This window comes from Trachurus japonicus, chromosome 17 (assembly GCF_045865225.1).
Source record: "Trachurus japonicus isolate A0001 chromosome 17, Traja_1.0".
NCBI classification, from domain to species: Eukaryota; Metazoa; Chordata; class Actinopteri; order Carangiformes; family Carangidae; genus Trachurus; species Trachurus japonicus.
The window spans coordinates 17,536,035-17,550,414 of NC_140923.1; the positions used below are offsets into that span (position 1 = coordinate 17,536,035).

The 14,380-nt window shown below is 40.4% G+C and overlaps 3 protein-coding genes across 3 annotated transcripts; all 3 read left to right on the forward strand.

Moving 5' to 3' along the window:
• Window positions 1–79: 79 nt before the first annotated feature.
• On the forward strand, window positions 80–4,411 carry mcoln3a (mucolipin TRP cation channel 3a). The gene is made up of 13 exons (XM_085803802.1): window positions 80–245; window positions 733–952; window positions 1,064–1,231; window positions 1,341–1,494; window positions 1,749–1,830; window positions 1,911–2,007; window positions 2,128–2,227; window positions 2,406–2,518; window positions 2,962–3,111; window positions 3,293–3,394; window positions 3,509–3,631; window positions 3,749–3,955; window positions 4,041–4,411. Exons 2-13 carry the CDS (start codon window positions 737–739, stop codon window positions 4,179–4,181), a joined length of 1,653 nt encoding a protein of 550 aa, XP_085659928.1. The 5' UTR covers window positions 80–245; window positions 733–736; the 3' UTR covers window positions 4,182–4,411.
• A 981-nt stretch (window positions 4,412–5,392) lies between these two features.
• On the forward strand, window positions 5,393–10,911 carry ssx2ipa (synovial sarcoma, X breakpoint 2 interacting protein a). The gene is made up of 14 exons (XM_085804101.1): window positions 5,393–5,754; window positions 6,831–6,977; window positions 7,207–7,373; window positions 7,495–7,704; window positions 8,156–8,266; window positions 8,362–8,497; window positions 8,604–8,679; window positions 8,765–8,945; window positions 9,155–9,302; window positions 9,474–9,604; window positions 9,813–9,986; window positions 10,085–10,202; window positions 10,452–10,614; window positions 10,747–10,911. The coding sequence occupies exons 2-14, from the start codon at window positions 6,935–6,937 to the stop codon at window positions 10,889–10,891; spliced, it is 1,803 nt and encodes a 600-aa protein (XP_085660227.1). The 5' UTR covers window positions 5,393–5,754; window positions 6,831–6,934; the 3' UTR covers window positions 10,892–10,911.
• A 640-nt stretch (window positions 10,912–11,551) lies between these two features.
• Window positions 11,552–14,336, forward strand: LOC146970447 (guanine nucleotide-binding protein G(I)/G(S)/G(O) subunit gamma-5-like). Its single transcript, XM_085804521.1, has 3 exons — window positions 11,552–11,649; window positions 13,620–13,761; window positions 14,063–14,336. Exons 1-2 carry the CDS (start codon window positions 11,569–11,571, stop codon window positions 13,743–13,745), a joined length of 207 nt encoding a protein of 68 aa, XP_085660647.1. The 5' UTR covers window positions 11,552–11,568; the 3' UTR covers window positions 13,746–13,761; window positions 14,063–14,336.
• The last annotated feature ends 44 nt before the right edge of the window (window positions 14,337–14,380 follow it).

Below are 14,380 nucleotides of genomic sequence, written 5' to 3' on the forward strand. Positions count from 1 at the left end.
TAAAATAGTAAATTTGAAATTAAACTTATCAATAGTCTGCAGACGCCTACATGTGGCCTCTGGTAGTGCAAAGATGCTGCCACTGTTTCTGTTTTGGAAAAACTGGAAAAGCCTATAGTGACGCAGAGGAATGACAGTCATTGTGGTGAAGGCTGGTGTGATGACTCCACCGCCTTCAGACAGCAGTGAGGCGTGTGTTGGAGGAGCTGCTCTGTGGCTCACTGGTTCACTACAGGTGTCCGCAGGTAATCATTCTATTTATTTATTATCTTCTATAACAGCATCTACAATGTAAGAGCCTTGAACTCTTATTCAGTCATGTTTACTTACAGCGTTTGCTTTTGTTTTTGCATTGTTAGAATTTAACATTATGACATATTCATTTCATTTCTGCTGACTATTGATGGTAGGTCTGCTATGACGAGCTATGGCTGAGCTAAACACACCTTTGTGGTTTCTTATAGCATTATAGCTTCTTCTTTTTTTGATGTCTTTAGGCTGCAGTCCAGAATAACACTGTACAGACATGGGGGGAGAATGACAGCCATGAACTCATGCAGGAGAACCAGTTTGATATACATCAGAATGACTGGAATGACTAACCTTTTACACTTTCTCCAACAAGTTTCTGGTGTGTGTTGCACCTTAAGTGAAAAAAAATATATGAAGACATATTTTACCAAAGTTGCACAACAAGAGTAAAACTATATAGTATATATATTTGCATTTCAGTATAATGGAGGACTCCCCACCTCTGTTGAGGTCAGAGGACAGGAGGGAAAACGGTCACTACAGATGGAGCACTCACACTGTGGAGTCAAAGATGGTGGACGACTTCAGACGAAGGCTCAAGTACTTCTTCATGAACCCCTGTGAGAAATACAGAGCCAGGGGTCGCAAGCCATGGAAGCTGATGTTACAAATTTTAAAAATTGCCATCATTACAATCCAGGTATGGTTGTATACTGTCACATTTTTCATTGAGTATGAATACGCTACACGGGGTGGATTAATATTTGTCTTCATTCACGCAACATTATTTATTTTCCTCTTTTCCAATCAGTTAGTGTCTTTTGGCCTGAGCAACGAAATGATGGTCACCTTCAAAGATGAAAATCTGATGACTTTCAGACATCTGTTCCTCAAAGGATACAAAGATCACCGGCTGGGAAGCTACGCGCTTTACACACAAGCAAATGTGTATGACCACATCGACTACATTATCAACAGGGTGCTGAACGTGCAGATTTACACTGTTTAAGAATTACACATTATGGAAAAATTATAATTTTCCAACATGAAAATATGTGATTCACTCCTCCCCTTATATTGTTTTTCAGTACATCAATCTCCAGAACCTGACTATTGGTAATCTTGCATACGAGAGGGCTGATGGCGAGTACACTCCTTTGACTGTCTGTCAAGAGTTTTACAGAAACAGCAGCATTAATCCTGGCAACGAGACCTTTGACATTGATCCACAGATTGTTAAAGGTAATAGAATACAAAATATGTATTGGATTATCAGATAGGGTTACAAACTAGCCTTGAAAATTGTGTATTTTAAATCCAATGGTTTTAATGCAGGATGTATTTATGGAGATGATTCATGGCAAGTGGAAAATAATCACAATGTGGATTTACTTGTGACTCCATGAAAAGAGGAAGCTTGTTTTGTTATAGTGCAGTCAGAGGAATGAATGCTGATGCTGACCCATCACTACTTCGCATGTGTTTCCCTCTCACAGATTGTGTTTCCATATACCCTGTGCAGTCGTTTGACAACCGCAGTTTTACAACTCACCTCAACTTCTCTCTAGACTTCAAAAGGTGACTAAACTGATTATACTGGTCTCATGCCATGTGATAAGCACGACGCTTCCTGCTGTTAAATATGTTTGTGTATCTAGGTTGCTATCGGTGAACATCTATCTAACACTGAAAACCATCAACCTGCAGACTGTGCGGCACCATGAGCTACCAGACTGTTATGACTTCCACATAATGGTTAGTGATACCACATCCCTTGATTTTAGATCTTTGGGTTTAATAAATTCATTAAGTGAATGAGGGCTACATCACATTTTCTGTGTGATTGATTTCTCTCCTTGGTTTTTCATTTCACAGATCACGTTCGACAACCGTGCACACAGTGGGAAGATAAAGGTTGTCGTTGAAAATGATGTCAGAATTTATGAATGCAGGGACTGGAATGTGGAAGGCGCTTGTAAGTTATAACAAACTCACAAACTCATGCTGCTAAATGCTGCCGATTATCTGTCCTTGCTTTAAAAGGCCAGCAGAGGGCACAGTGACGTTATTGTGTAACTGACAAAGCACTGCACTAACAAAGCTGTTAAATGCTACAATTTACTGATAACTTGCTGTGTGCCTCTCATTTGTAGCTGGGAAGAACGATTATCTCCTCCTGTGGTTTGACTCTGTGGTGATCCTCGCCTGCTTCATCTCCCTCATCCTCTGCACACGATCTGTCATCAATGGCATCCAACTCCAGTTTGTAAGTTTCCATTTTTGGAGCAAGTTAATAGGCTTTTAATCATCACTGCTCATTTTTAACCACGTGGACAGGAGTGTGGTGCATTAAGCCAATGGCTCAGTTAAGCAAGGGGTCATTCACTCTAAAATAAATTGCCTATTCAAGTGATTAATTAACCAGGATCAGATGCAGAGTTGTCCTATTAGCTCATATGTCAAGCCATCAAGAAATAAATAAAAGTGATAATATTTGCCTACCAACACTGGGGAAGGCCTTAAGAGAAATAAAATGTGCAGGAGAATATGAACAGTTAAAAAAGGAATATTATCTGTTTTTGAGACTCATGAAAGTCCAAATCTCTCATGAGTTAAAATTATAACATGAACATTTTGGGAAATTCAACAAACCAACTTTTGTCCATAATATTCACTCCTTGGTTCTAAATGTTTATTTCTCTACTGCAGGAGTTCAACATATTCTTCCATGCATACTACAATAAAATTGTCACTTGGTCAGACCGCATGGAGTTTGTGAATGGCTGGTACATCCTCATTATCGTCAGCGACACACTGACCATCGCTGGGTCAGCACTCAAAATAGGAATACAGACAAAGGTTTGTTCTTCACTGGGCCTAACTGGCTATATTTTCACACATTATTCATTGTAGGGATGTTGACCTGAAGGCGCAGGCCCAGGGGATGCTCTGAAAGCAGTTTTGTATAATGTTCAAAAAAATACATAAAGGCCATTATATTGTATGTAGATTGACCCATGCCCTTTCTTTTCCTTTACAGTTCCTAACAAACTATGATGTGTGTAGCATCTTGCTGGGAACAGCCACCATGCTTGTCTGGGTCGGTGTGATTCGTTACCTTGGCTTCTTCAAGAAATACAATGTAAGAACCCACATGACCACTTTTACATAGTGAGTTCAGGCAACCTGATAAAATATCAAATGTATCAGAGGTGAAGCAGAAGAGAAGGGTAGTGAAACTGTTTTTCTTCTCTAGATCTTAATTTTGACCCTGAGGGCTGCGTTCCCAAACGTGATCCGATTCTGCTGTTGTGCGGCCATGATCTACCTCGGGTACTGCTTCTGTGGCTGGATAGTGCTCGGGCCTTACCACGACAAAGTATGGGAATTAAAATCATAATCTATTTCAAGTGTCAGTAGTTGATGATCCTCTATTCTGGCGACACGTGCACCACTGAAATATAAAAACTCAATTATCAAAACAATTTGTTCCTAGTTCCGAACACTGGACAGGGTGACAGAGTGCCTCTTCTCTCTCATCAACGGCGACGACATGTACGCCACCTTCCTGCACATGAGAGCCAAGAGCTACATGGTGTGGCTTTTCAGCAGAGTCTACCTCTACTCCTTCATCTCCCTCTTCATCTACATGGTGCTCAGCCTGTTCATCGCCCTCATCACCGACACCTACGAGACCATCAAGGTCAGTCCCTGGCATCAATATCCTACTGTAGAGAGATATTACTTGTCTTGACTATCCTTGTGACCTTACCGTTGTTCATTTCCAGCATCATCAGCAGGACAAGGTGCCAGTGTCCCAGCTTCAGGCCTTCATAGCCGAGTGCAGGGACCAGCCAGACTCTGGAAGATACCAGACTGATGAAGAGCCGCCGTCCTGCTGCCTCTCTGCATGCTGCTGCTTTGGATGAGGGCATGGGTTATAAGACTGGACTTGCTGAAAACTGAAGTAAAATACAAAAGCCTGCTAGCTGAAAGCGCAAACATGATATCCCCAAGGTATCAAATTCAGTATTGCATTACCAACCAATTACTCTTAAGCACAGTGGTGGGTAACTTTTACTTTTAAGAGAGATTCTTTAGATATTCACCCTCTTAGGTTTACATAGGATGACTTGTGTCCTCCTGACTGCACAATAACAACACAAGTGGGCTGGACGAAGAGTATTACTTCAAAAATCCAAATGAAACTAGGCTCATGTTTTTAAAACCAAACTTACTGAATGCACTGGAAAAAACATATTAGTTAAGATAAAACAACTTATAATTAGTTGCTCCTCATCTTGTATGTTTTGTCATCCTACTGTAAATGTGATTTGTGCATATTTTCTGTATGTAAATATACTGACTTGTCAACTATATGGACTGTCTCAATTGATTTACCTCAAGTATTTTTGTACTTTGTGTTTGCACCGGCTTGGACCTATATTTTTTCATATGCATAATATCTCACATCTTTACTCAGACACTCTTAGTTTTACCAGAGACGATCATCTAAGGACTTTGGTTTTACTTTTACGCCTTCTCCTGTTTTTAACAATTTTTTCCTGTCTTTTCTTATCTTATTGTGTCTGACCTTATCTCCTTTTATCATGTACATCCCCCCTTTATTTATTTTATCTAATTAACTGCATCCTGCATTTTAATTTGAGTCCTCCTGATCTCAATTTGTTGTTGGGGTCTTGTTGCTCCTTGGGTGGTCCATCTCCTATATGGTTTCATGACACTTGTTTCTGACTTGTCTTGTGTGTCACTGGTCCTTATATGCTGTTCTACTTTTGAATTTGTGTATTTAAAGGTGCTAGGCTATATTAAAGTTATTATTATTAGAATAATACTTTTAGTATTCTAACATTATCTAATCCAGCAATAAACACAAAAAACATTTAGTTTATAAGCCTTCTGCAAATACATGCCATGTGCGTATTGTATGTAACATAGAGCCAGCATAGTGAGGTGAGGCCTTGCAGTAGTGTTGTGGTGGAGGTGACACTTCCCTCCTGCTGCCTTGTGCCTGCCACAGAGGTGCAGTGCTTCATGACACTCCTGACAGCGCTCCTCATTTGCATAATCGCACGGGCGCATAGTACGTTCACATCCAATCAGGGCTCACATACTGGTTGCTTGACAACGCTGCCTCCAATAACAAAGAGGTTTGGTTCGCAGCCAGCTGAGGACTAGACTTCAAAAACACACACTTTTTTATAGACGCACACACAGAAGTAGCCGCTGCTGCAGGCTGAGTCCACATACCTACAGTGCTGTCGGTGCATCTCTGCCTCACATTTCAACCGCTGAAGGTTTCTTTTTTTCTTTTTTTTTCGCCGACAACGTGGTGGTGGTGATGACTCCGGTCTGACTTCGACGTGGCAGTGGCTTGTGTGTTTTTCGATGAAGGAGCATTTTGTTAATTTTGTCAGCATCGCCCAATTTGGCAGCAGCATAAGCAACAGCTGTCGGACTGACCCATTTCACGCCGCGACAGTGAGTATATTTATGTCTTATGCTGTCAGCTAAGTTAGCATCGCAGTTATCCAGGTGGTAACTTAGCAAACACTGCTAGGTAACGTTAACGATACGTTAGCGTTTTTACGTAGTAACGCTCACTTACATATTGACAATTAACAACTTAGCCGACATTAAATGAAACTCACAAACAATTGCAATGAAATGTAGCTCAATTGCACTGCATCTTAACATTAAAAAACGGGATAATTGTTAATTGTTTAACCGTTAAACAAGCTAACGTTAGCGAAGCGTACAGGCATTACCTTGTAACGTAAGTCATGCTAACTTAACCATAACTTTAATAGAGGTTGTGTAGTCTACTCTTCAGTATCAATACATATAACACCAAACTAATACTATTGCATTCAACAGAAGCACATGACACCTCCCTAGTTGCGTACTTTCAGATAAAAGTCGTGTGTTTTCTGGTTCAGTAGATAACAACACCGGAGGGGGGAGTTTACTGTGATGGACACCGAAAAACAGGCGTTTGTGTTGTTGACATCAACATGGTGCTCTGAAACCTTTAGGGTCGTGTTACTGAGAAGGACAGGACAGGAGGGGCTTTCTTTCTTTTACTGTTCTTGAACACATTGTGCTTGACGATCCCTGGTTTCACAAGTTGAAACATCTCAGCAGCACATAGTAAAAGTGGGAGTGGCAGGTGCACATAATCTGGTTCAGCTTGTTTCACAACAACATGTCAAGATGATAATGTTGTCCTGAAGACACAAAAGTCCAAAATTACAGGGACTTTTCGTTTATATTATACTTTATACCCATTAGAGAGGGGCTACGATTTAGATTTAGCCCCCTCTCTAATGGATTCCCTCATTTCTATCTTTGTAAATCCATCGGCTTGTAGCTGAGATCATCTTACTACACTGCAATTTAGACGCCAGTAGCCAATAGGAGGACCCTCTTAAACCCCAAACTACCATCTAACCCCCACTGGTACACAACCAACAGTTAATCCATTATCCTACATGGGCGAAGCAGCAGCCCAGATTATCTGTTGCTGGTTTATCACATGGCTTGATGCTCTATTGCAGGGGCCTGATCCAGTGGGAGCCTCTGATCCACGGCCTGACTGCTAATCCATCTCCCGGTTGATAGCTCATGACCTCACATCCCTGTGGCCTGATGTGCCGGTGATATGGGAGAGTGGTGGACAAGTGTGCCAACAGAAACATCTATAGGTATTTTTTTCCCGTCTTTTCTCTTATTCTGACAGAGTACTATAAATATGCAAAGACCCGTCGGCTGTGCCTCTTTGGGGATCTGTTAGAGAGGTGACCCATATTATTGTTCTCATTTTGCAGCAGCAACCTAATTCAAGCCTCCCAAAATGTACCTACGATTGACATATTTCCCTTACTTGTCCTCTTTTTTTTCTTTTGCTGGCCTTGTTTTGTTTTTATTTTCTAGGAAACTATGAGATTTCCAGCATATCACATGTGACAATGTCACCCTCGAGACAGAACAACCTTGTGTCAATGTTCTCTTCCTTGCCCCTGTCCAAAACCTCCTACAGTGTGATAAGTGCCTTTTGCACAGAGGATAATGTTCCTCAGTGCATTACATACATCAATCAGGTATGGTTTCAGGTAATCTGTTACTAAAAATAAACTGCACATTACTTCACAATAGACTTAATTGTAAATAAGGATTCACCACAAAATCAGGACGATGACCAAAGTCCTCATTCTTTCACAGGAGCTCGCCTCACTGGGCCTCTCTTCCACATGTATCGAGGCCACCGCACCAGGGGGAGCTGGCCTGAGAACAGTGCCAGCTCTGAATGCCATGTATGAGCTCCTGCAGATTCACAGACGAAACATGTGCACTTTAGAGGATCTGGAGAGAGAACAACTGAAGAAATCCGGCACCTTGGAGCACATTCAGATGAACAATTCCAGACTCAAGGTATGTAGTCCGTTTTTCAATATTTCACAGTGTCCTGTTTTATATTTCTTTGGATTCAAATTGGTGTGTATCCTGGAGCACAGGTGCCCTGAATGATTTCAACCAGTTACTATACACCCCCATATACAGTAAAGGTGCTGGCTCAGCTGCTCCTCACTCTTCGTTTCAGTGTTTTTGGAGGAAAAAAAAGGGTATACTGTAATTCTTGTCATTTTGAATAGCAATGATGTTTTCATGTCTCTAGACTAAACAGGGTTTACTTATTTTTTTTTATCTGAACCCACCAAAGAAGAATTCAAGGTTATGAGTTCCACAATGAGAACTGGGGAGTAAGAAAATGGTGCAAGGGGCATGTTCGTTTGGATTATACTTTTAGTTACTTACTTGCTACTCTCATAGCTTCAACCATGCCATCTCAGTGTGCTCATAATGAAAGTGTATTTCCTTTCAGGATCAGTTGGAACTCTCCATAAGGGAAAAGTCTGGTCTACATGAGACGGAGAGGCAGCTACAACTCAAAATCAAGACTTTGCAGAGCTGTTTAAAAACCGAAAAGGATGAGGTAGATTTACTTTTTCCTCCTATCATAAGCATGTTTTCAATTTAATATCTGTATGAACACAGCTGACAAAACTCTCATTCAATTGCATTGTGCAGGTTCAGAAGCTCCAAAGTATCATTGCCAGCCGTGCCTCTCAGTACAGTCATGATGCCAAGAGAAAAGAGAGAGAAGCTACAAAGCTGAAGGAACGCCTCAGCCAGCTACTGGTTGATAGAAAGGATAAAAAATTGGGTAGGCATAGACCTCTAACATAAGTTCAGTACATGGTCTTCACCCTCTTTGTCTTTTTATGCTGTAAAATTTTTGAATAACTTTTTTATTTATTTCTCCATTTTAGCTATTGATGTGCTGAATTGCTTGGGACGGACAGATGGAAAAAGGAGCCACTGGAAGACAGCAAAAGCAACAGCCAGGTACTGTATCATATTATCTGTTGTCTATAGAATTCATGGAATGCATTTTATCAGTTTAACTGTATGCATAAATTGCTCCCTGCAGCCACGAAGGTGAGATGTACAAGTCCTTGCTCAGTGATTATGAGAAGAGTCAGAAGTCCTTGATGCTAGAGAACGCTGAGCTCAAGAAAGTCCTCCAGCAGATGAAGAAGGAGATGATGCATATACTGAGTCCACGGCAGTCTACTGCCAGAGGAGCCAGTGCAGACGACAGTCAGGAGCAGGTGCTCTATCTTTTTCTCTCACAGTACCACTGTACAAAAGAAAGAGGCCTGTTTAGATGGGTTGAATGATGTCTGAGGTTGAAAATGAATCGTTTTTTAATTATTCATTACATCTAAACCTCACGTCAGAGCATGTTTGTGTGCATTCAATTTACTGGGATGTGGTTGTTGAATGATGAAAAGTCTCTCTTTCTTTTTGTCCTGCTCAGGCTGATTCAGATGGGGAGGAGAGGATAGGAGACTCTAGCAGGGAAGCACTGGACCAGTCCTGTGAGCATGCGAGGGAGCAGCTCACCAACAGCATCCGCCAGCAGTGGCGGAAGCTGAGGAACCACATGGAGAAGTTAGACAGCCAAGGTAACCAAATCACTTACACATCCTGAAGGACTGCATAAATAATTTAAGCTTTGCTAACGTCAGTTATAAAGGTTAAATGTAAAACAATTTCTTTGATGGTGTGATTTGAGGTTGTTATTATTTAAAAGGTTGGATTCTGTAACTCTTATGTTACATATTTTGTGTTTCAAGCATCTCAAGTGCAGCTGGAGTCCAATAAAGAAGTGATACCAAGGGAGACCCATGAGGATGAGATGGAGAGGATGAGGTGTGAAGTCCAGCAGTGCAAAGAGTTCATTCATGCACAACAGCAACTCCTCCAGGTCAGTATCTGCTGACTAGAGAGTCTCAGTAGGTCTGTACAGGTTAAACATTTGCTTATCAGAGTTTTGTACTGAGGCATAAGAGGCTTTTCATTACCAGTGTAAATTAAGAAATGAACTGTCTGTTGTAGGTCATTGAAAGTTATTTGCACATTATTAAAATTAAATCATTTGGACTAAAATGATGAAACTGCATGTCTGTCTGCAGCAACAACTCAACACATCATTTGATGACGAGACTGCAGTTCTTCTTAATGACTGCTACACACTGGAGGAGAAGGAGCGCCTCAAAGAGGAATGGAGGCTCTTTGAGGAACAGAAGAGAAACTTTGAGAGGGAGAGAAAGAACTTCACAGAGGCTGCTATTCGCCTGGGGCGAGAGGTACTCGACTCTTCTGATGTGGTACCATAATGTTATTCATCATGTAATGTGGTGTTAGAATTGCATTGTATTCATTTTGATCTTTTTGTATTATCTAGAAAAAAGCCTTTGAAGAGGACCGCGCGTCTTGGCTCAAGAATCAGTTTTTGAACATGACTCCCTTTACAGACCGTGGCAGATGTTCCTCATCTGATGGTCAAAGTGCCTTATCGATCAGTAAGTCTGCCTAATTTTCTCAGAAACCCCAAGTATTTCCTGAATGAGGGCAGTAAATTGTACTATAAGAAGCACACCTCAACATTAGTTAGTCTTTTAGTAGGAGATAGCAGTAGAGCATATCAGTTGCAGATGTTACAGTGGAATGAAAACTAAACTTATAAGGAACACTGGATAGAAATAATAATTAAATTTAAATGTTTTAGTAACATTGTAGTCTTAACAACTCATTTATCCTGTGACTTGTAGGAAGTGAACCAGAGATGAGGATGTCTTCCACGAAAGCTGAACTGACCAAATCATCATCATCATCAACCTACGCTACCTTCTCCACTCCTAAACCTACACAAAATGCTGCTGTGCCATCCACAACTGACCTGTACCGGACACTCCGCTTAATACCAGACTGCAGGTACTATTCATTTACTTCTGTAGTTAAATATTGGCTTACTGTAATATTCAGATGAATTAACCTGTCAGTAACAATGTTTGCACCGTAGCACATTAATATTGATACTACGAATCTGTGTTGTTACTATGTCAGTTCCTCCAGACATTCAAATCGAGGACGCTGGCAAGAGTCCAGCACCATTGAAGATGGAGATAAACGTGTTCACTCAAGAAACAGGGTTCGATGTGCGGACCTGAGTATCTTCTCTCTGGGTGAAGATGAGAACATCATCACTTGAAGAACAACCAGTGCCTTTTTTTTTTTTTTTTTAAAGAAAGCCACAGTGGACTTTATTATCAATCCATGGCTGAATACCATCACCACTGATGAACACTTAATTTTTTAGCAATATGTTTTTCGTTTTGTTTGTTTATGGACACGCACATATCATTTCTTCACCAAAGCTGATCAAATCAGAAAGCACTTTAATCTGCCATTTCTTTTTACACACAAATCAACACTGACAATTCAGACTTTAAACTACAATCAGGGGTTGGGGGGTGGGGTATCTATCTACCAAGTACAGATTTGGAGTATTTGGTAATCTCGTCTACGTGTTAATTATATGGAATGCCTAAGGTTTCGTTTTGAACTAACTTCAATGTTTACATGTTGTAAATGTATAAAATATGAGATTTAAACGAAACGAAAGCATATTGACATTAGGAAGATAATGGTCTGCCCTGCTGGTCTAACAGTATAATAAAGATATTTTTAATTAAATGCTTTATTTTTGTCTGTGTGATTTGGCGCCCACTGGTGTATTTTATTAGGTGTAGCGGTCAGAAGTGAAGAACTGGAATCCGGATGTCATCATCTTTGCTTTTGTCTCAGCATCATCATCCAGCCCCAGACTCGAATCCCACCCACCCACCACCGCTCGGCGTTTATATTTTCTCACAACACGCCTCGAAAATGTCGGGTTCCTCAAATCTTGTAGCCATGAAAAAAGTCGTACAGCAGCTCCGGTTCGAGGCGAGCATAAACAGAGTGAAGGTAATTTTGTTTTGTTGGTGTTTTTTTGTTGGTTTCCTGCCCAGATAGCAGGAGAAATCTCCACCGTTAGCCTCGGTGTACTAGCTAGGCTAACGACGATGCTAACTGCTGCCAGAGGCTAGGCTAGTAGCATTTTAGCTAGCAGGTTAGCCGACAGTCAACAGGGCGTTGCTCCGAGAGAAACTAAAGGTTTTTCAGGGTTTCCCACGCGTCCTGGAAAACCTGGAAAATGGTTGAACAATTCTCCAGCCATGGAAAACACATGGGGAAACTGAGGGGGAAAAAAGACAAATTTCCTGGAAAAGATTGAGTTGTCCTACAAAATTAGTTATTACATTGTGACACCAGCTACCAGCTGTTTGACTTTTTCAGACCCCACTAAGTAGTATTTATTTTCCAAAGAAATGCCTAGTGAAAAAACTAGAGACTTGGAGTTGATAAGTGTTTCCAGTATTGGACCTGTTGCTAGAGGAGCAGCAGATAGCTAGTTTTGGGTGTGGTTTAAAAACAAAAGCAACATGTTTTTGCTTTGTGCTATGATGAATTTGTCATAATTTCTAAGCATGTAAGAAAAGAGTTGGAGCCCTGGTTTAAAAAAAAAAAAAAACTGATACAATTATAGATTCATCACTCAACAGGTCAGAACAGCCAATGTACCTTTGATAGTATTGAACCAATGATTTCAAAGATTACCTATTGTAGCGTTACTAAGGAGTACAATGGATAAAATAAAAAGTACAAAGATGTAGAGAATATGTGAATAGAGAATATTTTGCCCCTTAAATTTGAGATGGTGCAAGTAAATTATTGATCTTTTTGCGCATGTGCAACCAGTAAATTTGCCCTTTAACACTGGGAAACATGGAAGGGGCTACGCAAAGACTCTAATCTGCCATTACAGGTGGCAGTCTAATTTGTGTGAGGATCATGAATGAAAAGGAAATGTGAATATTTGCTTTGCAAGTCGATTTACGGTGTGCAGCCGTAAGTTTTCTGCTTGCGCTCCTAAAAATTTAAGTTAGAGGCCACTGTGCTCCTAGTACAAAAAGTTAAGTCTGGGGCCCTGCAGCTAGATAGTTTTTATCATCGTTTTGTGTGGTGAGGTGACTGTTTTTTCCTATTAATGAAAAGGACCCATCGTAATGCCAAATAGCCTTAATAATGCGACAACCTCATACGTGTCATTTTGACATAATATTATAATAACATGAAAAATCATTCAGGACCAAGAAAAGTAGCAGGTCATCTTGTTTCAGAAATTAGATCCAGGATTAGTCTGGTATTTTCCTTTGTTTAAAGGAGAGCTGGAGAAATTAAATCTATTAATATAGTTGTTGCATAAAGGTTCTCTCCATGAATCAGTAGATTGACTAATCAATACAGCTTATAACAAGGCATACACTACCCCAGTCCATTCCCTAATGCTTTTAATTCATTGTGCATCAAGATGGAAAATATTTACAGTTGGGCTGCAACATAAGTAAAAAACAAATCCTACTGGGATTATTTTGGCAGCTACTGCCATTACAACATGTAGTTACAGTTGAAATGGTAATTTTTGTGTTTCATTGATCAATGACATGCTTTTGTTTGGCCTTGTACCATAAGCATGTTCCTATAATTCTGGACAGTATGATTTATAGGCAGAGGTGCCACAGTTACTACCCATTTTTACTCTATCAAAAAGATTGTTGCTCGTGTGACTTGGATGCTGCAATCGGTCAGATGGTCGGATAATTGGTCACCCCACCCGGATATGATGATTAGAAAGAGACTGGTCAAAATTTAAGTAACAAGAGGAGAAGATATCCTGACTTCAAGGTTGGATTAAGGTTAAAAACACGGTTACTTTAAACGTTCATTGTGGTAAGTTATTTGTTTTATAATGCTCTATAATGGAGTGCTGTTCTGCTGTTATATCAGCCCTAATCTAATCACAATTTACATGTTGGTTCATTTTTTGTCACCAGGTCTCCCAGGCAGCTGCAGACCTTCAACAGTTTTGCATTCAGAACGCTTTGCAGGACCCACTGCTCACCGGTGTGTCCTCCAGCACCAACCCTTTCAGGCCGCAGAAGGTCTGCTCCTTCTTGTGAAACCACTGTATTCATGGTAAGTCTGCTAACCTGTTGACGCATTCAGATACACACATCCAGTTCAACCAACTTTTTTCATAGCATTACACAAAGTGCAGCTGAAGAGCTGGTTCCCTTGAGTTAGGCAGGTGTTCCCTTCTGTGTCTCTTAGATTGAAGTGTTCCAGTGGAAGTGGAATTCAGTATAGATTTTTTTTTCATATAAAAGACTTATATTGGGGCTCTGACTGAGAATAATAAAGTGTCTCTGATTATACAAATACTGTTAAACTTACGTGCTTAATGTGTTTGCATGTGTGTGCATTTTTTGTTCTGCAGGCCTTCATTTTGATGCTACAGGGAAAAGTTGACCTCAACACTGCTCCTCATGCCAAGCCATTATACTGCCACGGGATTTCGAGTGTAGAACACATTTTCAGGAAGATGACCATCTATTTTCAGCCACAGTAGAAGAAAGGAGACTGTTTTATTTTTCATGGCACAGTGTGATTTTTGAGTAAATTATGGTGCCTTTTCTATTGTTCTATTTTAGTCATCACTGTTCTGGACTGTTTTATATTTAATGAATAAAAACATTCTTTCCTACTCAAAAGTTTAAGTGATATGTTTTTTGTTTTTGTTTTTTTTCCTGTTCTC